General features: G+C 44.6%; 1 protein-coding gene across 6 annotated transcripts in view; it reads left to right on the top strand.

Annotated features, from left to right (window-relative positions):
• pod1 (coronin pod1) overlaps window positions 1–25,281 on the top strand; it is a 95,931-nt gene that overhangs the window by 24,048 nt on the left and 46,602 nt on the right. For 3 of the 6 annotated variants that reach the window (XM_069338128.1, XM_045752241.2, XM_069338135.1), the window contains exons 9-15: window positions 332–478; window positions 2,739–2,894; window positions 12,558–12,725; window positions 13,602–13,715; window positions 17,354–17,518; window positions 23,076–23,211; window positions 24,148–24,261. In XM_069338128.1, the coding sequence (XP_069194229.1) occupies window positions 332–478; window positions 2,739–2,894; window positions 12,558–12,725; window positions 13,602–13,715; window positions 17,354–17,518; window positions 23,076–23,211; window positions 24,148–24,261 (1,000 nt within the window). The remainder of the gene's footprint in view (window positions 1–331; window positions 479–2,738; window positions 2,895–12,557; window positions 12,726–13,601; window positions 13,716–17,353; window positions 17,519–23,075; window positions 23,212–24,147; window positions 24,262–25,281) is intronic. The other 3 variants (XM_069338153.1, XM_045752261.2, XM_069338143.1) reach the window with 1 other exon arrangement.

The following is a 25,281-nucleotide window of genomic DNA, read 5'->3' as shown; positions in this document are numbered from 1 at the left end:
ATTGAGGGTCAATGAAATCACAGTAATGTGATATATGTATGAGAAAATATTGAGGCCTTACAACGGGCTCGATCACATATCTCGGGACTGCCCCAGGCACGTGTATGATTGATAGGTCGGTGGCATGCATAAACCTCACACATTGTGTGCTATTTCATTCTACCAGATGTGATTTGTTGATCTCCAATTCCTCAGGGACTCTTCTGCATTCACTGGTCACTTTTGTTATAATTGTGATGGGATTCATTTTAATATGGTGCAAGTTATTTGTTTGTAATACTGTACTTGTTTTAGACATTTGTGAATGCAGTGCGTGGTGTTACCTTTGCAGACGTACCGAGAGTTCCATGCCGACATTTTCCCAGAGACTCCAGGATATGAGCCGTCGACGACCATCTCCCAGTGGCTCGGAGGTACCAACTCCCCCGTCAAGAGCATCTCGCTTGATCCGGCCAAGAGACCAACACCAAAGTTCCAGGTTAGCATCACGTTTATCCTGTGGTAATGGATCTTGATCCGTTGCATCATCCACTTTCCTCCCCTGACTTCTCCTACTCTCAGCTTTGTTTGCACAAATACTTCTATCATCACTCACACAAATGTTCGTATTTAAACTTATGAACAGTACAGTAAAATAGGTTTTCCATCACATGACTTGATAATGGTCCAGGACGGACAGAAACATCGTCGTTTGTTCATTTTCTCATATTAGGTTTGATCGCCATATCTCCTCAGCCACATTATTTCAACTCATCATCTGCACAAGTTTTTCTATTTCTGTTATATACCTGAGTTTACCTATATATTTTGGGAGAAGCTATATAACCACTGTTTGATTTTACTACAGTGTGTAATTCTGTTTATTGTTATCTAAAATGAGCATACTGTACTTAAGTACAGTGCCTAGCCTAATGTCTACGCCCACACTTGAATAAGTATTTCACGAATGATATCATTTTGTTTAAATGAGTCACCATCCAGTAAACTCTTTCAACTCTTTTTTTCTGCTGCACAATGACAGCCCCTTTCAAAGCTGGAGAAATTGTTGACCTGGAGAGCATGCAGAGATCCTTTACTGCTAGAATCCACTCAGTAAAACACCTAAACTATTGGGACCGACTAAAGAGCCTAAAACTGTACTCCCTTGAGCGCAGGCGGGAGAGGTACATAATAATTTACACGTGGAAAATATTAGAGGGGCTGGTCCCAAACCTGCACACAGAAATAACATCACGTGAGACCAGAAGACATGGCAGTATGTGCAGAATACCCCCGTTGAAAAGCAGAGGTGCAACAGGTACTCTGAGAGAGAACTCTATCAACATCAGAGGCCCGAGACTGTTCAACACGCTTCCACTACACATAAGGGGCATAACTGGCCGACCCTTCACAGTGTTCAAGAGAGAACTGGATAAGCATCTCCAAAAGATACCTGATCAACCAGGCTGTGATTCATATGTCAGGCTGCCAGCAGCCGCGTCCAACAGCCTGGTTGATCAGTCCGGCAACCAGGAGGCCTGGTCTACGACAGGGCCGCGGGAACGCTAAGCCCCGGAAGCACCTCAAGGTAACCTTAAGGTAAGGGGGGGGGGGGTATCTTGAGATTTCAGGGCTTTGCGTCCCCCGTGGCCCGGTCCTTGACCAGACCTCCTTTTTGTCACACACGACCAGGAAGCAGCCCGTAGCAGCTGTCTAACTCTCGGGTACCTATTTACTGCTAGGTGAATAAAGGGTGAGAGAAACGCTGCCCATTTGTTTCCGCCTCTGCCGGGGATCAAACCCGGAACCTCAGGACTATGAATCTCGAGTGCTGGCCACTCAGCAGTCAGGCCCCTGGGGGCCTCTGGGCACTTGCTTATCACTGGCCACTCGTACTTCAAAAAATATATAAACGTAAATGTTAGGAAATACAATTTTAGTAATTTTATTTTGTCACTCGTACTTGTCAGTTAGAATTATGTAGGAAAGAGGTGATGTAACGACTGGCATTTTGTGTTTTTTGAAGTGGGATCAATGTTATTTAAGCTCTGTGTTTAGTGTGATTTTTGAGCTGGGATAGCCACAAAATCTGTTGATAACGTGCCGGAGGTGTGCAAATTTCTATGATATCACCGTAACCGTATGATTAATTTATATTAGTTTTTCTAGTTGTCATATTATAATCCCAATTTCGTGATGTAAATTGTGCCAATAACTCTCTTATAACCCTAATGGTAAAGTAATCTTTGTTTTTCCACTATATCACCTTTCAAATTGTAAGCTAAATGTCACCTCTTTATCCACCCATTATTGTAATGATTTGTATAAGGTCTTACAAGTAAAGTTTATGATTCTGATTTGGATGATGACAACGTCTAAGGTGCTATGCTGGTATTAATAGTCTCTTACTCTTGTGTAATTAACATTTGGATGATGACAACGTGTAAGGTGCTATGCTGGTATTGTCTCTTACTCTTGTGTAATTAACATACTGTAATTCTGTATGTAAACTTTCCCAATTATAAATGTACAACCATTTATGAATATAAAGTTTTTGATTTGATAGCAACTATGTAATTCTGTTCATTATTATCCAATAAGGATATACACTCCCAAAAGTATACTTGTAAAGTGCTGTAAATAGTAGGTGGATATTTTGTGAGGGGAATGCAGTAAATCCTGTATGTAGTGAGGGACTGACATGATGTAGTAGTAACTAAGCATACCCCTTCCATTCTTCCCTCTGTGTCCATATTCAGATTCACCGAGGTCCCCTGTATGAACGCGTCGAACACAAACCCGTCGAAGTTGATGTGCCTGTGCCGGCCCCAAGGTCGTGGATCTCCAATGGCACTGAGAACAAGCCTATGAGCGAAGTGCGTCCAACGCTCTCCAAGCCGATGGTAGCGGTAAAGGTAGAGTGAAAATGAGAAGTGTGCATAGTTTATGAATTTATTTTTGGGTTATTTGTTTTTTCTTGCGGGTATTACAGCAGCAGCAGCAGCAGTACAGGTAGTAGTAGTAGTAGTAGTAGTTGAAGTAGTTTGATGTGTGCTTACTTTTGGAAGTGTTGTTGGTTTATAAAGATTTATTGGTTGGTATTTGTTGTTGCTTGTCAATAAAATTGTAGTGACCATTGAAAAGTTATGGTATTTGGCCCCAAGCCCTGCCCGAGGCCAGGCTTGACTTGTGAGAGCTTGGTCCAACAGGCTGTTGCCTGGAGCTCTGTAATATTTCATTGAAAAGAATAAACACGAGTGAATAGTACTGTAGGAAATAAGGAATAGAGCCAGTGAAGAGTAGAGGTGCTATACATACAGTCAGAGAACACTGTGAACATCCTTGGTAATCTGCAGCTGTTCAATATCCTCCCAGAAATTATAAGAAATATGGCTAATACAAAAATGGAATTCAAAATTCAACAATTTCGTGCAAGAAGTGCTGGAGGAACCGAGTTGTAGTAAATATGTGGGCCTGTGAGCTGTGGTCATGGTGGACCAAGTTCTCACAAGTCAAGCCTGGCCCCAGACTGGGCTTGAGGAGTAGAAGAACTCCCACAACCCATTACAGATACAATCCAGGTATAAACCTACTGCTACCACATGTTCTTAAAATGCACAAAATGGTTTGTTAAAGGCTTCTACTTGCAGGAAACCAAAGTGAAAACCCAAGTCTGCTCCTTCGGGTTGTGAAGATTACCTTTGATGGTAGGACCCTTCTGCCCTGTCATTCTTGCTGGTGCCAGGTGCTCCGTCCAGGAGTACATTCCCTCTCCTCAGCTCTGTAATAAGTGCTGGAGGTTTGGGCATGGTGCCCTCCACTGCTTTGGTACTGTCTCTTTCTGTCCCATGTGTGGGGGCGAAGATCGGAGTGCACGTCTCCCCAGGCCCGCTGCCTCAATTGCAGTGAGGCCCACCCTACCTTCTCCCGCGCGTGTATACATTACAGGCTTGAGGCAGCCATCCTCAACTTGAAGCACCGGGAGCGTTTGTCTTTTCCTGAGGTGAAGCGCCAAGTTCGTCGTCTCCCACCTTATGCTAACATCTCTTATGCTCGAGTGTTGCGCTCTTCCTCTCCTTGTCCTTCCCACCTTCCTCAGACTCACAACAGTTTCCGGGCCTTGAACCCCTGACACACCCACCGCCTCTTCCTCTGTTCCTTTGAGTTCTGTCCTGAAGGGTCCCCCTCATGGTCATCTGTCTGGAGTTCCCCTTCTTTCTGCCCGGTCTGTCATGTCTCCTGTGTCTTCTTTCTCGTCTCCCTCCGCTCCTCCTTCCCATCCTTCTCCTCCGTCTATTGGCTCTCCACGCCGCCTGTCTGTACGGGCTGATGTCCATCGCTCTCCCTACGGCTGTCATGTTTGCTCTCGTTCTGCTTCTCCTGTTGAGATGCTAGAATCTGTTGCCCAGTACATTGTTGCTAGGATGCCTGTCTCTTTGAGTCAGAAGCGTAAGCCTGGCTCCTCTACTTCCTCCTCTCCGGTGGGTAAGAAGGATTTGCTTTCTTCCTCGCCCCCTACCTCTGACTCTCTCGCTCCATCCCCTCCCATTTCGGTGGTTACGCCCCCTTTTCCTGCTATCGAGGTCTCTTTGGCCCCCGCTTCCCTCTCGGTTGCTGCCCTTGCTGAGGTGCACTCCCTAGTTTCTGTCCCTCTTGCTGCTGTCCTTGACCCTCGGTTGTCCCTCCCTCTTCCTCCTCCGGACCCTGCTCGTCCGCCCCTGGTCGGTCATCCAGCTCCCTTCCCTCCTTCTTTACTCAGTTTACCCATGCCCCCTAACCCCGACTTCGCTGACCCTGACCCTGATTCTGCACTTCTTTAATGTGCTGTGTTTCCTTTTCACCTTTGTTTCTTCGTTGTTCTCTGTTGCTGTCCTTTCTCTTCTTGTCGATGTCTATTCTTCTGTGGAATGTTCGTGGTTATTACGCTAATTTCCTTGAACTCCAACTTCTGATTTCGCGGTTTTCGCCCCTTTGTGTCTGTCTCCAGGAGCCGATGCTTGGTGCTCGTCCTGGTCGCTTTCGTGGCTATTCCTTTATCCCCCCCCCCCAGCTGTTGCCGGGGCTCCTAACTCTTCTGGTCTCTTGATTCTCTCTTGATGTTCCCTTTGTCCCCTTACTTTTTCCTTCGCCTCTCCATTGTTCTGCTGCCAGTATCTTTGTGAGGAAATGGTTTGTTCCATTTATCTTCCCCAGAGTGACCCGCTTTCTCTTCTCGATATTTAACACCTACTGGACTCCTTGACGGAGCCTGTGCTCCTGCTAGGTGATTTCAGTTGTCGTCATACCCTTTGGGGTGATGTTCTGACAAACACCCGGGGTCACCTTCTTGAACCGTTTATCCTCTCTTCTTCCCTGTCTCTTCTGAATTCTGGTGAGCCCACTCATTTGGACTTGCAGACGCGCGCCCTTTCCTGTCTTGATCTTTCTCTTTGCTTGTCGTCTCTTTGCTTAGATTTCACGTGGCAGGTTCTTGATAACCTCCATGGCAGTGACCATTTCCCCATCCTTGTTATCTTTTTCTTTTTTCACCCTCCCCTCTCCTTCCCTAGGTGGCAGTTTGCTAAGGCAGACTGTAACCCATTTACCCTCAGTGCTGCTCTCTCTGACCTCTCCCTTCTGCCTCTCCCTCGCTCTCTCCTCCTTTTTCATGACACCGTCTTCGACGCTGCCCTCAGCTCTATTCCTCGCTCTTCCTCTCGGGGAGCACGGAAGTGCGTTCCCTGGTGGAATGCAGACTGTGCTCGGGCTGTCCGCTGTAGGCGTGCAACCTGGAAGAGACACCGCCGTCGGCAGTCGGCCGATTCTTTTCTTTTCTTTTGGAAGGCGAGTACGGTGGCCCGTAGGGCCATCCGTACAACTAAACGTGAATGCTGGATGTCTTATGTCTCAACCATTATGTCCGAAACTCCTCTGCCGCAGATCTGGAAGCGTATCTGGAAGATAGCAAGAAGTTCATTCCCAATGTCTCGCCGGTCCTTCACCTCCGTGATACTCTTGTGGCGAACCCGTTGCAGGTTGCTACCGAACTGGGTTCCCATTTTTCTTCTGTTAACTCTGGTTCTCATCTTCTTCCATCTTTCCTTCTTTGTAAACCTGTCCCTTAAATCTCGTCCTTTAGATTTTTGTACTCGTCTTCAACTTCCCTATAACGATCCTTTCTCTCTCTCTCTCTCTCTCTCTCTCTGAACTTCGGTCTGCCCTGGCCCTCTGCGTTTCTACGGCGGTGGGCTCCGATGGCATTCATTATGGGATGCTTCGCCATCTCCTTTCGTACACGTCTCGGTATTTACCGAGTCTGTATAATCGGATCTGGGAGTCGTCGTCAGTCCCTGAGAATTGGCTCGATGCCGTTGTCCTCCCTGTTCGCAAACCAGGGTCTCTGGGAACATCCCTTAAGGACTTTCGCCCTATTGCCCTCACGAGTTGTGTCTGCAAACTCTTTGAATGTATGGTTAACGTTCGTCTGATGTGGTCCTTGGAACACCATCACCACCTCTTCCCTTCTCAGTTTGGTTTCCGCAAGTGCCGCAGCAAAACAGATGTCCTGATGAACTTGGAGGTCTATATTTGTACTGGTTTGCCGCGAAGACCTCCGTTGTTGCCGTCTTTTTTAAGCCAGAAAGGCTTACAACAACCATTTGGCGATATCATATTCTATCCCAACTTCATTCTTTTGGCCTTCGTGGTCATCTCCCTCTCTTTCTCCAAAGCTTCCTCTCTCGTCGTTCCTTTCAGGTGCGGCTTGGTACCGCTCTCTCTGCCTCTTTTCAGCAATACGAGGGTGTGCCCCAGGATAGTGTTCTGAGCATTACTCTTTTTCTGGTTGCCCTCAATGGTCTTCTTTCCTCTCTTCCTTCCAGCGTCTTCTCCGCTCTCTAGGTCGACGATCTTATCTTTGCTGTCAGGGTGATGATTCGCCTCTCCTTCAACGCCGGCTTCAACTTGCGATTGATGCCATGTCGTCTTGGGCCACCGATCATGGCTTCAGGTTCTCTACGTCTAAGAATTGTGCTATGACTTTTACTCGGAAGCGTGTCGTTCTTCGTCCTTCTTTGTCGCTTTATGGTCACCCCATTGTGTACAAGGATTCCGCTATGCTTTTTGGGGTTGATTTTTGACACTCGTTTGTCTTGGTCGCCTCATATCTCTTACCTCCGTGTTGGTAAGAGATATGTGACCCCAGGACAAGTATACACATTATATGTGACCCCAAGGTGAAGTATACACATTATGTGACCCCAGGGTGATGTTTACACATTATATGTGACCCCCAGGATGAAATATGCACATTATATGTGACCCCAAGGTGAAGTATACACATTGTGACCCCAGGATGAAGTATTCACATATGTTACCCCCAGGATGAAGTATGCACATTATACATGACCTCAGGAAGAAGTATACACATATCTGACCCCAAGGTGGAGTATACACATGTGACCCTAGGATGAAGTATACACATGTGACCCCAAGATGAAGTATGCACATTATATATGCCCCAGGATGAAGTATACACACTATACATGACCCCAAGGTGAAGTATACACATTATAAGACCCTCGGGATGAAGTATACACATTATATGTGACCCCAGGATGAAGTATACACATATGTGACCCCAGGATGAAGTATACACATTATATGTGACCCTTAGGATGAAGTATACACATATGTTGTGCTAGGATGAAGTATACATGTGACACTCAGGATGAAGTATACACATTATATGTGACCCCAGGATGAAGTATACACGTGTGAACCCAAGATGAAGTATGCACATTAGGTGACCCTCAGGATGAAGTATACACATTATATGTGACCCCAGAATGAAGTATACACGTGTGAACCCAAGATGAAGTATGCAGATTAGGTGACCCCAGGATGAAGTATACACATTATATGTGACCCCAGGATGAAGTATACACATATGTGACCCCAGGATGAAGTATACATATTATATGGGACCCTAGGATGAAGTATACACATGTGACCCCATGAGGAAGTATACATATTATATGTGACCCTATTATGAAGTATACACATTATATGTGACCCTAGGATGAAGTATACACATATGTGACCCCAGGATGAAGTATACACATATGTGACCCCAAGATGAAGTATACACATATGACCCTTAGGATAAAGTATACACATATGTTGCCCTAGGATGAAGTATACACATTATATGTGACCCCAGAATGAAGTATATACATATGTGACCCCCAAGGTGAAGTATACACATTATATATGACCCCAGGATGAAGTATACACATATGTGACCCCAAGGTGAAGTATACACATTATATATGAACCCATGGTGAAGTATACACATTATATTTGAACCCAGGAAGAAGTATATACATTATATGTGACACCAGGATGAAGTATACACATTATATGTGACCCCAAGGTGAAGCATACACATTATATGTGACCCCAGGATGAAGTATACATATTATGTGACCCCAGGATGAAGTATACACATTGTATGTGACCCCAAGGTGAAGTATACACATTATATATAACCCCAAAGTGAAGTATACACATTATGTGACCCCAGGATGAAGTATACACATTATATATAATCCCAGGATGAAGTATACACATTATATTTGACCCCAAGGTGAAGTATACACACATGTGACCCCATGATAAAGTATACACATTATGTGACCCCAAGGTGAAGTATACACATTATATGTGACCCCAGGATGAAGTATACACATTATATATAATCCCAGGATGAAGTATACACATTATATTTGACCCCAAGGTGAAGTATACACACATGTGACCCCATGATAAAGTATACACATTATGTGACCCCAAGGTGAAGTATACACATTATATGTGACCCCAGGATGAAGTATACACATTATATGTGACCCGAGGATGAAGTATACACATATGTGACCCCAAGGTGAAATATACACATTATATGTGACCCCAGGATGAAGTATACACATTATATGTGACCCCATGATGAAGTATACACATATATAACCCTAGGATGAAGTATACACATATGTGACACCATGATGAAGTATACACATTATATGTGACCCCAAGGTGAAGTATACACATTATGTGACCCCAGGATGAAGTATACACATTATATATGACCCCAAGGTGAAGTATACACATATGTGACCCCAGGATGAAGTATACACATATGTGACCCCAAGATGAAGTATACACATTATATATGCCCCAGGGTGAAGTATACATATTTTATGTGACCCCAAGGTGAAGTATACACATGTGACCCCAGGATGAAGTATACACATTATGTGACCCCATGATGAAGTATACACATTATGTGACCCCATGATGAAGTATACACATATATGACTCCAAGGTGAAGTATTCACATAATATGTGACCCCAAGGTGAAGTATACACATTATATGTGACCCCAGGATGAAGTATACACATTATGTGACCCCCAGGATGAAGTATATACATTATATGTGACCCCATTATGAAGTATACATATTAGGTGACCCCAGGATGAAGTATACTCATTATGTGACCCCCAGAATGAAGTATACACATGTGACCCCCAGAATGAAGTATACACATGTGACCCCCAGAATGAAGTATACACGTGTGTGCCCCAGGATGAAGTATACACATTGTGACCCCAAGGTGAAGTATACACTGTACATGACCCCAAGGTGAAGTATACACATTATGTGATCCTCGGGATGAAGTATACACATTATGTGACCCCAGGATGAAGTATACACATATGTGACCCCAGGATGAAGTATACACATATGTGACCCCAGGATGAAGTATACACATATGTGACCCCAGGATGAAGTATACACATATGTGACCCCAGGATGAAGTATACACATTATATGACCCTTAGGATAAAGTATACACATATGTTGCCCTAGGATGAAGTATACACATTATATGTGACCCCAGAATGAAGTATACACATATGTGACCCCCAAGGTGAAGTATACACATTATATATGACCCCAGGATGAAGTATATACATTATATGTGACACCAGGATGAAGTATACACATTATATGTGACCCCAAGGTGAAGTATACACATTATATGTGACCCCAGGATGAAGTATACATATGTGACCCCAGGATGAAGTATACCCATTATATGTGACCCCAAGGTGAAGTATACACATTATATGTAGCCCCAAAGTGAAGTATACATATTATGTGACCCCCAGGATGAAGTATACACATTATATATGTAATTCCAGGATGAAGTATACACATTTTATGTGACCCCAAGGTGAAGTATACACATGTGACCCGAGGATGAAGTATACACATATGTGACCCCAAGGTGAAGTATAATATGTGACCCCAAGGTGAAGTATACACATTATATGTGACCCCAGGATGAAGTATACACATTATGTGACCCCCAGGATGAAGTATATACATTATACGTGACCCCAGGATGAAGTATACATATTAGGTAACCCCAGGATGAAGTATACACATTATATGTGACCCCATGATGAAGTATACACATTATATGTGACCCTATGGTGAAGTATACACATTATATGTGACCCCATGATGAAGTATACACATTGTGACCATACAGTGAAGTATACATATTTTATGTGACCCCAGGATGAAGTATACACATTATATGTGACCCCAGGATGAAGTATACATATTATATCACCCCATGATGAAGTATACACATTATATGTGACCCCATGATGAAGTATACACATTATATGTGACCCGAGGATGAAGTATACACATTATATGTGGCCCAGGATGAAGTATACACATTATGTGACCCCCAGGATGAAGTATACACATTATATGTGACTCCCAGGATGAAGTATACACATTATATGTGACTCCCAGGATGAAATATACACATTATATGTGACTCCCAGGATGAAGTATACACATTATATGTGACCCTTAGGATGAAGTATACACATATGTGACCCCAGGATGAAGTATACACATATGTGACCCCAGGATGAAGTATACACATTATATGTGACCCTTAGGATGAAGTATACACATGTGACCCTCAGGATGAAGTATACACATTATATGTGACCCCAGGATGAAGTATACACATGTGACCCCAAGATGAAGTATGCACATTAGGTGACCCCAGGATGAAGTATGCACATTAGGTGACCCCAGGATGAAGTATACACATATGTGACCCCAGGATGAAGTATACACATTATATGTGACCACAGAATGAAGTATACACATGTGACCCCAAGGTGAAGTATACACATGTGACCCCAAGGTGAAGTATACATATTATATGTGACCCCAGGATGAAGTATACACATATGTGACCCCAGGAAGAAGTATACATATTAGGTGACCCCAGGATGAAGTATACATATTAGGTGACCCCAGGATGAAGAATACACATATGTGACCCCAGGATAAAGTATACATATTAGGTGACCCCAGGATGAAGTATACACATATGTGACCCCAGGATAAAGTATACATATTAGGTGACCCCAGAATGAAGTATACATATTGTGTGACCCCAGGATGAAGTATACACATTATATGTGACCCCCAAGGTGAAGTATACACATATGTGACCCCAGGATGATGTCTACATATATGTGACCTCAAGATGAAGTATACACATATGTGACCCCCAAGAGTGTAGTTTACTTATTTTAAGCCAGTATGAAGACTACATCTCTGTGAGGTGAAGCTTATGTCTTTATGCCGAGGTGAAAGGTGCTGTATATGCTTAAGATGAAGCATATGTACAAGTGTTTTATTTAGATGAAACATATGTCTCATTCCGAGGTAAAGCCGATGTTGTTAAACCGATTTGAAACTTGCATCTTCAACTTGAAACAAAGGGCACCTGTTTAACCTAAGACACAGAGCTTGTTCTGTACACGTTATCATTTGTATCGTAAGACTGGATTACATTTAATGAGTATTAAACGCCAGAGTTAATTAGACTGCCCAAAAACGCTATGCGTGTTAGTGGCTTTACAAGAATGTAAAAACATTAATGCTTTGTACTCTCATTAAACCCATTGTACCTTCTTGTATATGTGTATCAATAAATAAATAAATAAATAATGCAGTATAAGAGGACTCTGTTGTCATTTAGCTAATGAAAGGTACGTCTGGATTTTCTTGGGCGTTTCATCTTTCATTATTTCTCCGTTGTGAGTAATGGTGAGTTTTTGTTGCATAAAATGCACTCCTGCTTCATATTTTAGTCAAATAATGTAGTGCAGCATTTCTCCTGTTAGTGAATATGTTGTTATTAACACCCTTTTGTTTTGGCTAACCTTTACTCACCACAAATTGTATTGAACTGATGTCTTTGTCAGTTTGATTCTCTCCGTGTGCGTCATCCTGACTCACGTGCAAGTGTCGTAGAACTCGTAGCAACTTTAGTACAGCTTTGTGGCCTAACCATAACGCTGTGTGTGTTCTTCCTCTCCTCCTCTTCTTCCTTTGTAACACTTGAACCACACCACCATAATTGATTCCATATTTTCCTAGTCTAACCCTCCCTCTCTCTCTCTCAAGTCTGAATGCTGCTCCCCCACGTTACAGCCAAGCTTCATGCCTGCTAAGCCGAGCCCCATGCCCAAGCCTGCTGTGCGTTCCAGCTTCCCCCTCCAGGAAAACAAAAACCTCACTAACGAGGACGACCCCTCGGCTGACGCCCCAGTAAAGAACAACCTGGCTCAGCTCCGTAAAAATTTTGAGACGAACAAAGAGGCAAGTGACGACTCGGTTGCATGCCCCCCTCTCACCCCCTATTCACCTTGTACCCAAGTCATACGTGTTTAGATGTAGTCGGGTGGAAGTGCTGTACCCACCTCAAGCCTGTCTATATGGTCTTCCTAGGAACTTTTAGTGTGTGTGTAACCCCCATCATTATATACCATCATTGTAATGATACATCATCATTATATACCATATTTGTAATTTGCTGTTATATACCATCATTATAGTGATACAGTACACCATCATTATACCATTGTTGTAACAATACACTGTCATTATATATACCATTGTTATAGTGATACACCATCATAATATAACATTGTTGTAATGATACACGGTAATTATATGCCATCATTATAATGATACATCATCATAACATAACATTATTGTAATGATATACGACCATTGTAACAATACCCCATCATTGTAACAATGCACCCTTATCTACCATCACTGTACCAATTTACCTTATCTACCATCATTGTAACAATACATCATCATTGTAAATGCCTCATTGTACTGATGCAGCCTTACTGTGCCCCAGTGACCCCATTATCAGCAGCATCGCTGGTGTAGATATCACCTTGCTTTAGTTTTTGGATGCTGGAGAGTGATACAGTTTCAGGAAGAGGGGGATGAGCACGTGGCTGGCACGGTGCGTCCTGTTGGACGTGCGGCTCCTGTGGTCGCTGTTTGGCCATTGTTGAAGAGCTTGGGGGGGTTATAGTGTGCGCAACAGTGTAGGCTAATCTTTTGTATTCAATTTTTTGTGTTGTTTACTAAGCAGTTATATATGTGACGTTGGTAAGACATGCATGCCGGTGAGGCACTAACACGGACAACATTGGACCTCTCTTGTGTATTCAGGACACTGATGGCAGTGTAGGCGGCAAATGCATAGACTCTGAGGAGGAGACAAAGCCTCGCGGGATTAGCATCTCTCAGCTGCGGAAAACATATGAGGCTAAGGAAGAGCCGCAGGTAGGCATGCCGAGCACGTTCAGTGGGATGAAGGTCCCTCTGTTGTTTATAAGTTATTTCTCTCACACTCGGGCAAGGTTCTTTTTTTATTAGGCTTCACAACTGAGTTCTGATGTTGTGTAATTTGTTTAGTTTCCTTGGTAGATTGGCAGTTTTTAGTCACAATTAAAGTTTTGCCAAGGACCAAGAAGAATAAGGCTTATAGTCTCCGTGGTGTAGTGGTAAGACACTCGCCTGGCGTTCCGCGAGCGCTATGTCATGGGTTCGTATCCTGGCCGGGGAGGATTTACTGGGCGCAAATCCTTAACTGTAGCCTCTGTTTAACGCAACAGTAAAATGTGTACTTGGATGAAAAAACGATTCTTCGCGGCAGGGGATCGTATTCCAGGGACTTGCCCGAAACGCTACGCGTACTAGTGGCTGTACAAGAATGTAACAACTCTTGTATATATCTCAAAAAAAAAAAAAAAATAAAAAAAAATAAGGTAGTTGACTGGGCTTTCCTAGATATCGGTTAACCAGTCTAGAATCTTGAGTAAATCTTAGAATATGATAGTGGGAGATTGTGATAGGATAGAGCGCTAGACTTGTAACCCTTGAACTGCTTAGGTAATTAGAAGTCTTGAGAGGTGTGGGCATGATATTCTGTATAGTTAACAAAACTAATGTTCAAAATATATCACGTGGTGATTCAAATACAGGAGGTAATTGCAAATAGTGATTGAAGTCATTTAGGGTTAATCTGCTATAGCGTGTAACATCATTTGAACTTGAACAAATCCACAAGGACCGTGATGAGGATTCGATCTTCTGAACTTATTCAGCGAGGCGATAAGTGTCCGCATATTGTAAGTGTCACTCTAAGGTGTCAAGTGTCGTTTAAGAAAAACACGTAATCTGGGTATTTAAGACATCGTAACTTTCAGCTCAATATTATATTTGTTTGTCTCTGTGTTAACTGGCCATAGTTAAAGATCTTAGGGAGACACCGCTGTCTTTGGATAGTATATTGCTAGTGATCTAACAGTAATGGTAAGAAGGGAAGTAAGGAGGGGGTGAGGTAATGAGGTAGGTCAAGAAATAAGGAGGAAGGGAAGTAAGGTGGGTAGAGAAATAGGGAGGTAAGTCGAGAAAGTTTAAGGAAGGTAGGAAACCTGTTGTGAGAGCCGAGATGATATACTGTAAGAAACAGTAGGTCAGTTACACAAGATACGGAGGTCTAGGAGTACGTGGTAAAGGAACGCGGGAAAGAATATAGAACGGTGGGAAAAGTTGTGAAGTGGATGGAAAACGTGAGTGGATGTACCAGGAAGAGATGCTGGCATGAAAGATAGTCTGTGCAATGTTGGTAAACGATAAATACTCACTAAGAAACTTGGTCTTGATTAGCAGTTATCTGGTTTTGTAAATGTGCGAGTCATTGGTGATGGTGCCTGAAGGAGGTTTTGAGTGCATTGCCTGCGTAATTCAGCCGATTTGCTAGAGTTAGGTAGGCTGTGTGTGTGGTTGCCTCTGGCATCCCATTATAGACAGGCTTGGACTGAACTTGCTTCTAAAGATACACATCTATTTCATTGCTGAGAAATGCTGAATTGGTTTGAGAAAATCTTTGCAGCAGCGCAATGGAATCGAACTCGCAGGTGCTCACATTACCCGGTAGACTGCGATAGGCGCGAAGGGTAGTGCCTTTCCATCCAAACAGCTCCAGAGATTTTCTCATGGATTTATCACACTGTTGTGATTTGATTGTGCAGTCCGTTTCTTGGTGTTGGATAGTCATCTTTTGGAGGGTTACAAGTAACATTTTGGAAGGTTACAAGTAACATTTTGGAGTGTTACAAGTAACATTTTGGAGGGTTACAAGTAACATTTTGAAGGGTTACAAGTAACATTTTGAAGGGGTTACAAGTAACATTTTGAAGGGTTACAAGTAACGTTTTGAAGGGGTTACAAGTAACATTTTGAAGGGTTACAAGTAACATTTTGAAGGGGGTTACAAGTAACATTTCGGAAGGTTACAAGTAACATTTTGAAGGGTTACAAGTAACATTTACAAGTAAGCATGAGTAACATTTTTGTTTTGTTTGTACATATATTTTCAAGTGTGTTGTATAATTTTGGTAACATAGTGAGCCGTACTGTATAATTTTTATGGCACAATTTATTACTGTATATTATTTTTATTATTATTATTTCTTACATTGTTTTAACACTGACGTAAATTTTTGTTGAATTTCTCTTGGGTGTCGGTGAATGACGTAGCCGATCATATTGGCGGATACCAGTGCTTGTTGAGGTTGAGGTGGTTCGTATGGTGATAGTTTTGCCTGTGTTCTACGTTTTTTTTTGTTTTTTTTAGTGCTATGATGCTTTGCTTTTTGTTGTTGCTTCTGCTATGCTTTTGTGCCCATTTTGAGTGCTTTTTTTGGTTTCTGTAACAAAGAATGTAGGCACAGTATGCCTTTTTGGGCCCACAAAACCACTGCCAAAAGCAAATTTTAATGTAAATTATGAGAAAATCTTGATGCCATTCAGTAGGATCAATCCCATATTCCTGACCTGTGGGCAACTTCAACATTTTCTTATGGATATGTCATGTAATTGTGATTTTATTATACAATGTAAACTGCCGTATATTAGTTTGTAGAGCAGATATTGGTAGAGGGATGGAGCCCCGTACGTCGGTCGGGCGTGCGAGTCATTGCGATGGGTGCCCTAAGCTATATCCCAGATGTTGACCACAGACGGGATGACCAGCATCTGCTAGACATCTCGGGAAATACCTCTCTTATTGGTATTGGGTCTGGATGTTTATATTGTCTAGTTTCTTCGTAAATGGTGTATAGATTGTAAGGGATTTTGTAAAGACTTGCTGGGGCAATCATATACAACGTAAAATGTTCCAGTGTTATTGCTTGCAAGGTGTTAAAAAGCGGCTCCGGAATATTTGAGGAGGATGATGTGTTGTGATCGCCTCGGTGATCCACCACAGATCATGCGTTGGTTACGTCTTTATCTAAGGGTTAAATATATCTGCCGAGGAGTAACTTTCAGTACCGTCTTTTAGTAATTAAGACAATTTATTTTTCATAAGGATAATACTTAGTTGATGATAATTCATCTTTGTCCTTTCGTATTTGCAGTATCCATGTTGAATTACACTGTACTGTTTATGGGGTTTTAATAATGTCATAATAATATACTATAGCTATTGTAAATTGATGGAAAGCGTAATATATTCTAAATGCAAAAACAGTTCAGTACCATAGTTAATATTCCTTATTGTAATATAATTACTTTTGTATAACATATTAACCTCTTCTGATCATCCACTAATATTAATATATATTTATATACAAACATATTGAAGCATGATTGTGTAGTGTTCGTAGCTAGACAGTAATCTATGTAAGCCACTAATATGCTGAGCATTTTAGGGATAAACTGAATGTTCTCATCAGAAACTGCTTTTTATGGTCACTCTCAACTTTGTAGTCACAGTGATTTGTAGTATTAAAGAGATATGCTGTACTCTACATTATTTGAATTTTGTAACTATCTTCTTTATTTATTTTGTAGCTTACTGGAATTATTAGGTGTTATGGACAGTTTCCGTATAGAGAATTTGCCACCAACAGGAAATATCGGAAGAATTGGAGGAGGACAGCACGTCCAAGTTGGCCTGCATCAGGAAGGCCTTCGAGTCGCGTTCAATCTCCATGGACGAGAAGATGACGGACAGGAGACGAGAGGAAGTGAGACAGGAGAAGACAATACAAGAGGAGGAAAAGGAAAATGTCGGGGTGAGTGACAAGCGGTGTAAACATTGTTGGGATCACTGTGATGGTCTAGTGGCGGTGGAAATGGCTTCCCCTGGTAAAGTGAAAAGCTAATGAATATAAGAGGCAGGAGATCATTCAGGGGGTGTGCTGTTATTACCCATTCATTGTTATGGGTAGAGAGAGGCAGGAGATTATTCAGGGTGTGTGCTGTTATTACCCATTCATTGTTATGGGTAGAGAGAGAGAGGCTGGAGATCATTCAGGGTGTGTGCTGTTATTACCCATTCATTGTTATGGGTAGAGAGAGAGAGGCAGGAGATCATTCAGGGTGTGTGCTGTTATTACCCATTCATTGTTATGGATAGAGAGAGAGAGAGGCTGGAGATCATTCAGGGTGTGTGCTGTTATTACCCATTCATTGTTATGGGTAGAGAGAGAGAGGCTGGAGATCATTCAGGGTGTGTGCTGTTATTACCCATTCATTGTTATGGGTAGAGAGAGAGAGGCTGGAGATCATTCAGGGGGTGTGCTGTTATTACCCATTCATTGTTATGGGTAGAGAGAGAGAGGCTGGAGATCATTCAGGGGGTGTGCTGTTATTACCCATTCATTGTTATGGGTAGAGAGCTATGCGAATAGTGTTTTGTGCTTCTTGTATATTTTACCTGTTTACCTGAGAGCCACTAACACTAGTAGCGTCGATGAGGACAGGAAGCTGGCGGCTTGTCGAAGGTACCCCCATTTGCCTTGATGATCTTTTCTACCTGTACTTTGAGGGTTAACAGAGTTTTGGCATTTACAGCTTTGGCAGGTAGGTAGTTCCATGGGGTAATAACCTTGTGGGTGAAAGAGCATCTCCTGTTCTCAGTCCTACATTGTGGCTTGTTGAGCTCAACACTGTTGCTTATTGTTTGTGTTACATCTGACCTGAAGAAATTTTCCGAATCAACATCTTCCAAATTGTTCAGTATTTAAGGGGGCGTATTAAACTATTTATAAATGTTGTTTAATATCAACCAAACTTTTTCTGTGGAGAGCCCCTTCGGCTCCCCGGAGCAATACCGGGCTGATGTGTATATATTAGACCTTGGCAACAGTCAATTGAAGGAGTTTTAAGCCTTCCAGAGATAGAACCTGGCCCCCTTAAGAGAGGCACGAGGAGCAATGGCCTAAAGACTCCCCCGTGTAATTGGAAAATCTTTTCCAAGTCAGGCACCCAGGAAGTAGGAATTCCAAAACAAACTACTGCTGATTAATTAATTGCAAACCTAAAGCCGAACTAGAACTCCAATCAAAACCAAGGAAACCAGTATGATGTCACCACAAACACCGTGTATCCATCTGTGCAACCCCCCCCTTCCCGGGAGGGGGACAGAGGGGTCCCAGACCTTTGCCAGCAACTCTTCCCAGTTCACAGGCTGTTGTGAGGGTGAACGGTCAGTCGTCTCTGGCTCCATCATTTGAGCAGTGCTGCAGTGTGGTGGTGGTGGTCTTCATTTTTGGTATCGTGCGAGCCAGGAGTAATACAAGAGTACTGGGGCTGCGTGCACCTAAGGCCGCCTTCCCTAGGTACCCTGTAAGTACTGCCCTTGCGGCTTCAGGGTTATCTTCCCTGAACCGTTCGGGAACTACCTCCGCATGGTTCTGTTGCTGCTCTGTGATTGCCCACCCTTGGGGGTTCTGCTGGGGTGGTTCTTGCTCCTATTTTCCCTTGGGTAGGAGGTAGTTTCATCGCTGGCAGGGGCACGAGGTACTGTGCAGCTGTCTGATATATGCATAGCGACCGATTCTGTTCTGGAGATGTGCTTTTGCGGGGTTTTTCTTTTATTTTGTTTTGTTTTGCCTGGCGGAGGTCTGCCAGGTGTGGCGGTAGGAACACTTGTATGATTTTGGTGGCCCTCCACTAGGTTTGTACACGTTACAGGAGTTCAGCTTTTAGTTTGTTTGCTTGATAGCTCTGGGATAACCGGTTAGCAGTACCTCGCCTGGGCTTCCCTTAGCAGTCAGCCTAAGGGCCCTGGAAACCCCCTTGGGGGCTCAGTGGTCCGATGGATGAGACCCCAGAGTCCCACCTCGCTTTGTGCGAGTTTGAAGGTTGCTCTGTCCCCTTGACTCAGGGTGACACTCACCGTCTTTGTCCCCGCCATGCTGATTGTTGTGTCAATGACACCTTTGACCCGGAGTCCTGTGAGTGGTGTTCCTTGTTTGTACTCCAATTCACCCAGTCCACTGAGATGGTTATTAGGGTGCAAGCAGCTTTGGCGTTGCATGCAAGGTTTAGGTTGCTGCAACGTGTAAGGTTGGTTGCCTTTCCGGGTCTTCAGGCCCCGCAGCTGCCCTGCTTTGGTTATAGGGACCCGAACTTGGGGGTGTTAGTCTCCTCGACTTTGGTTTCATCTGCTCCCCCTAGTCCTTCCCCTGTTGTGGTTCATCCTGCTCCCCTCCCCTGCTTCCGGCTCCGAAACGTCTGAGGGTTTCAGAGCCGGGACAGGGTTTGCCTGGTGGTGAGTCTCGGGCGGCTTCAGGGAATGCCCCTTCTGGATTGGTGGCGGAGGCATTCGAGCCTGTTCCTCCTGCTGGAGCCTTTGGGCCGTGCCAGCGGGCCCCCCTTCATCCCGGCCTTTCCGGAGGACTCTGCCTTTTCTCCAGAGGCAGAGGGTTTAGAGGACAGCTCAGCTCCGGGTCCTGACGTCGAGAGTCCCGGAGCTGGGGAAGAGTTGATTTGGGGTGCCTGGGCCCCGTTTGACTCCGCTTGGGTGTTGGTACCCTAGGCACCGGGCTTGTTGTTACAGGGGGAGGGGTTTTTCCTATCCCCCCCTCACTGTACGAGTTTGATATGGGTGCGACTCCATCCCGGGTTCGGTTCCGGGTTCCCTTGGGTTCCTCGGTTCCCTCCTTCCAGAGGTTTTCGGCTTTCCGCATCACATTAAAGGTGGCGCGGGAAGCCCTTGCGGCTTACCTCTTGCAAGATCCGGATTATGCCTCGGCAATGGAGCCTTCTTTCGAGTTTGGCTCCTCGTTTTCCTTTTGGATGCGTTACGAGGTACCGGAATGTTCCTGGCTGGCGGACTGCCCTTTCTTTTCATTGGGAGCGTGGCACTTGTTTTGTCGGACCCGTGAGCTTAAATGGCGGGAAGTGTCTACGGTTCAGGTTTACCTGGGGCGAATTTGAGCACCTCAGTGCGTGCTTGTTCGCCCCCTGTACTTCCTCGTGATGTCGGTCAGATTCAGCTTCACAAGCAGGTTCCCTCCCTTTTGGCATCCCTGGTGGCTGAGGATTTACGCACCCGTGGGCATTTGGCTTCGGTTTTGCGTTTCTTTTCTCTGCTGGAGCTGTCATCGGACTGGCTTGGTGAGGATTCGCAGGAACTGGGATCTGGGTCTATGTCCGGTGTGTTTGCTTCAGCGGTTTGGTCGTCGGCTGCCTTGTTGAAGTTGTTTGCGCCGATTCTGAGGGAGGCGGTGTCCCTGTTCTTTGCTTCTCGTCTCGCGTGCCGCTGTCAGGTGGTGCTCATCCACTGACTGGAATCGGCTTGGGCTCTGGCTCTTAGATATTCTTTCCTTTTTTGTTCGTTGCTGTTTGCAGAGTCTGCTGTGGTGTATTTTCTGTAAGCGGCTTCGTCTAGTTGCTGGCCTATGTCGGATTTGTTGGTTCTCTGGGGGGGGGGCCTGCCCGGAAGGGTTGTGCCAGGTCCCGGGGTTCCTTCGGTTGCCGTAAGCCAGTAGTTCGGGGCCGGCACCTCCTCTCGAGCCGTCGGCATCTGGTCGGTGCAGTGATCGCTCTGAGCGTTCAGTCGGGCTCTCGTTGGGGGTCGTTGGCCCTTTCGCGGGTCGCCCCGTTGACTGGGCAATAGGGGGAGGCTCGCGCTGTTTGCTCTTGCCTGGTCCCACGATTCGTGGGCATTTCGGGTTGTTTCTTCCGGACTGCGGTGGCGTTGGGTCGCTCCTCCTCATTCGGGGGGGGGCGGGTCGGGGCTGGTAGGGCAGGCCTCTTCTCCTGTGCTCTGTCAGGTCATCCGGGAGTGGGTTCGCTTGGGTGTGGTCAAAACGACAACATCCCTCAGGTGGGTTTCCCGCCTGTCTTCAGTTCCAAAACGGGGCTGTGCAGATCTGCGATTCATATTGGACTTATCTCGTCTAAATCCCTGGGTCTTTTGCCCCTCTTTTCGGATGACCACTCTGTCTCAGGTCCGGCTGCTTTTGGCGCCGGGTGCCTGGATGGTGTCTCTGGACCTCCGGGACGCGCACTGGCACGTCCCAATTCATCCGGGCTTCAGGGACTGGCTCGGTTTTGTCGTGGGGTGACAAGCTTACCGCTTTCGTTGCCTTCCATTTGGCTTGAATCTGGCACCTCGAGTGTTCACACGTCTTACCCGGGTCGTGGTGGCCCAGTTGCGTCTGTTAGGGGTTCGGGTTCTGGCTTACCTCAACGACTGGATGGTGTGGGCTCCCAGCCAGTTCGCTTGTCTGCTCGCCAGGGATTTGGTTCTTTCCCAGCTTGCCGGGTTCGAGTTCCTGGTGAACTGGAGGAAGTCCCGTTTGGTTCCCTCTCAGGTTCGAACTTGGCTGGGTCTTGTGTGGGATTCTCGGACCGCTTCCTTGTCTCTTCCTCTTGCAACACTGTTACGGCTGCGTTCCCGCTACCGGATGTTTTTGGAGGGCAACCGGGTCAAACGTCGGTTGTTTGAGCGGCTGTGCGGGAGCCTGAACTTTGCCGTGATGGTCTACCCATCGGGTCGGATCTGGCTTCGGCGGATATTCTGGTTTCTGCGGGGTCATCCCTTCCGCCGCTTTCGCAATTGATGGGTTCGGATCCCGGGAGCCTTGCATCAGTTGCTGTGTCGCCGGCTTCCTCTGCGGGTTTTTCGGGGTTCTGTGCCGTGGCACCTCCTCGAGCCCTTGCGCGATGTGTTCACAGCTGCCTCGTCTCTCAGCTGGGGTTTTGTGATAAGTGCTCACCAGGCCGGCCAGGGTCGGTGGGGTCCGTCCTTCTGTCGAGCTCACAGCACGGCGCGGGAGTTTGTGGCGGTGTGGCATTCGCTTCAGAGGATTCGGGTCACTCGAGGAGCAATGATCCGGCTCCATTCGGACTGCTCCCCGGTGCAGTTCTTGTACCTCAACTTCTTGTACCAGTACTCCCCATCACACAGATGTCTACACTCAACTTCTTGTACCAGTACTCTCCACCACACAGATGTCTACACTCAACTTCTTGTGTGTTTAACATCATTTCATTCAGTGATTGCCTATTTTTAGGTTCTATCCATTATATTTATTTTCAATATTTATTTGGAGAGGAAAACTTTGGCTACTTTCACAACATCATGCATTAAAAATGGTTTTGTAGATTAATATTCAATAGTGAGTCTATACAGTATGCACCTTAATCTGGATTTATATAATACTGGTATTTGTTTTCTATATGTTAGTCAGACTGGACGCACACCTAATGATAAGTGCAGATTATCAGCCAAAAGATAAAAAAAATGGCCTCGGTAGGGAAGTGGTGTTCCTAATATTCTAAGTTCTGTACTGTATTTATGTCAATAAATCACTAGTAAAAATGTGCGTGTTGCAGGAACCGGTAACGCTGCACGATGGCAGTCGTGTCATCGCAGCGGAGAGGAGAAGAACGTTTGAGCAACGGATGGCCACAGTGGACGAGAAGCCTGCTTCTCCGACCCCAAGGAGGGCGACCGTGACTCGATCTTTTCGTAAGTTGGCAGTTAGTAGCAGGACTCTCAGCAGTTAGTAGCAGGACTCACAGCAGTTAGTAGCAGGACTCACAGCAGTTAGTAGCAGAACTCTCAGCAGTTAGTAGCAGGACTCACAGCAGTTAGTAGCAGAACTCTCAGCAGTTAGTAGCAGAACTCACAGCAGTTAGTAGCAGCACTCTCAGCAGTTAGTAGCAGAACTCACAGCAGTTAGTAGCAGGACTCACAGCAGTAGTTGCTGCCGTACAGCAAACTGTTATTTGGATTCTTTTTCATATTCATTATTTGAGTATGTTACTTGACTGTGTATATTGGACTTTTTATTGTGTACAGGGATATCCCATTATTTAGTAGCATTTAATGTTTCATAGGTTAGTAAGAAATTATGTGAATATGGTAGCTAGTGTTCAGTGCTCATTTGAATTTTCTGCATTCCCACACTGAGTCCTTAGACTGATTAAACTTAATCATTTAAAGAGTAATATTGTGTCTTGCTGAGTTGATGTAGTCACTGTTAGGTAAGCATTGTTAGGTAAGTTTCTGCCCACCACCTCTCTCACTTACTGTGAGGAATACTTGAAACAGAATGGGCAATTATGAAAGGAAATAAAATGTGTGAAAATAATGAGAGATTAATGAAAAGAATGAGAAATGAGTGACAGTAAATGAGGAATGATTGCAAATAAATTCTGCATGTATACAGGTAATTGAGCCATAAATGATAGTGAATGATGTACAAGAGAAGGTGAATATGGATTTTGTGTAAATACTGTAAATGAGACAAATGATATTGTGTAATATGGAACATTTGACCACGTATTGTTTGCCGACACGACACATACCCTGAAAATAATTTAGCCATTTATAAAGTTGGACTGCATAATTCGAATATATTTTTTATAGGTAATGAATTTTTTGTTTACGTTGATCCTGTAGGACGTGTTTGCAAATTCCGTCATTTGAAAGGAACTCCCGGACACAAGAGTACGTGCATTGAGAATCTGAGGGACCTTAGTCGGACAACTCCGGGAGAATGCGACGGGATGGCAGGTGAGTTTTGAGTGAATTCGACGAAGAGTTATCCGAGTAGGTTTCTGAGAGCTCTTGAGTGCATTCGTTGCTCTATCTCTTGAGGTGCCGGTATCATGCATTGTACCGGTCATTGTCCCTACACTATCATCAGCTTGCCCTAGGGTTATCTTGAGGTTATCTTGAGATGATTTCGGGGCTTTTTAGTGTCCCCGCGGCCCGGTCCTCGACCAGGCCTCCACCCCCAGGAAGCAGCCCGTGACAGCTGACTAACACCCAGGTACCTATTTTACTGCTAGGTAACAGGGGCAGAGGGTGAAAGAAACTCTGCCCAATGTTTCTCGCCGGCGCCTGGGATCGAACCCAGGACCACAGGATCACAAGTCCAGCGTGCTGTCCGCTCGGCCGACCGGGTTGCATGCATATATTTCTGAAACATAATATTTGGAAGTATTTATTACCATGACACACCAAATTATAAACCAAATAAGATTACCACTGAGATTAAACAACGCACAAATTGTTAAACACATTGGACATAACTTTACTGAAGCCAACACATGAGTCGTAACTATTCAGCCACTGCCTAAGTCAGACTGACATGAGTAACACTTGGCTTGCCAACTAGAGGCTCAAGGCCTTGACTCAGCCATATTCCTTGATATAACGCTCTTGAGGAATGTATCTGTTATCTACATTATGATAATCACTTTGTGTGCAACTCCACCTGTACTTTTTGAACCACAGTTTACTCCTGCCTGTAAGGTTAGAGTTTCATTATTGTCGGCAAATCTCATTCCTTTATGGCTGGGTCCCCAATCCAGTCTGAATTTTGTATGGATGATAAAGTATCATTCATATGAAATATCATTCTCTTCTCTCATGGCATAATTTTTGACGCACGAGCAATATTTTTTAGTCATCGTGTATCATTCTTTAAATGTGAATTACAAGGCAATGTTACACACACACGTCACATCTGCACAACACCTGTGCTCACCGGAAACACTGTGCATATTAGTGGCTTTAGGTATACGTGTA

This window comes from Procambarus clarkii, chromosome 5 (genome assembly GCF_040958095.1).
Source record: "Procambarus clarkii isolate CNS0578487 chromosome 5, FALCON_Pclarkii_2.0, whole genome shotgun sequence".
Lineage (NCBI taxonomy): Eukaryota > Metazoa > Arthropoda > Malacostraca > Decapoda > Cambaridae > Procambarus > Procambarus clarkii.
Note: the sequence above shows the minus strand (reverse complement) of the source record. Positions and strands in the feature narration are given on the sequence as shown.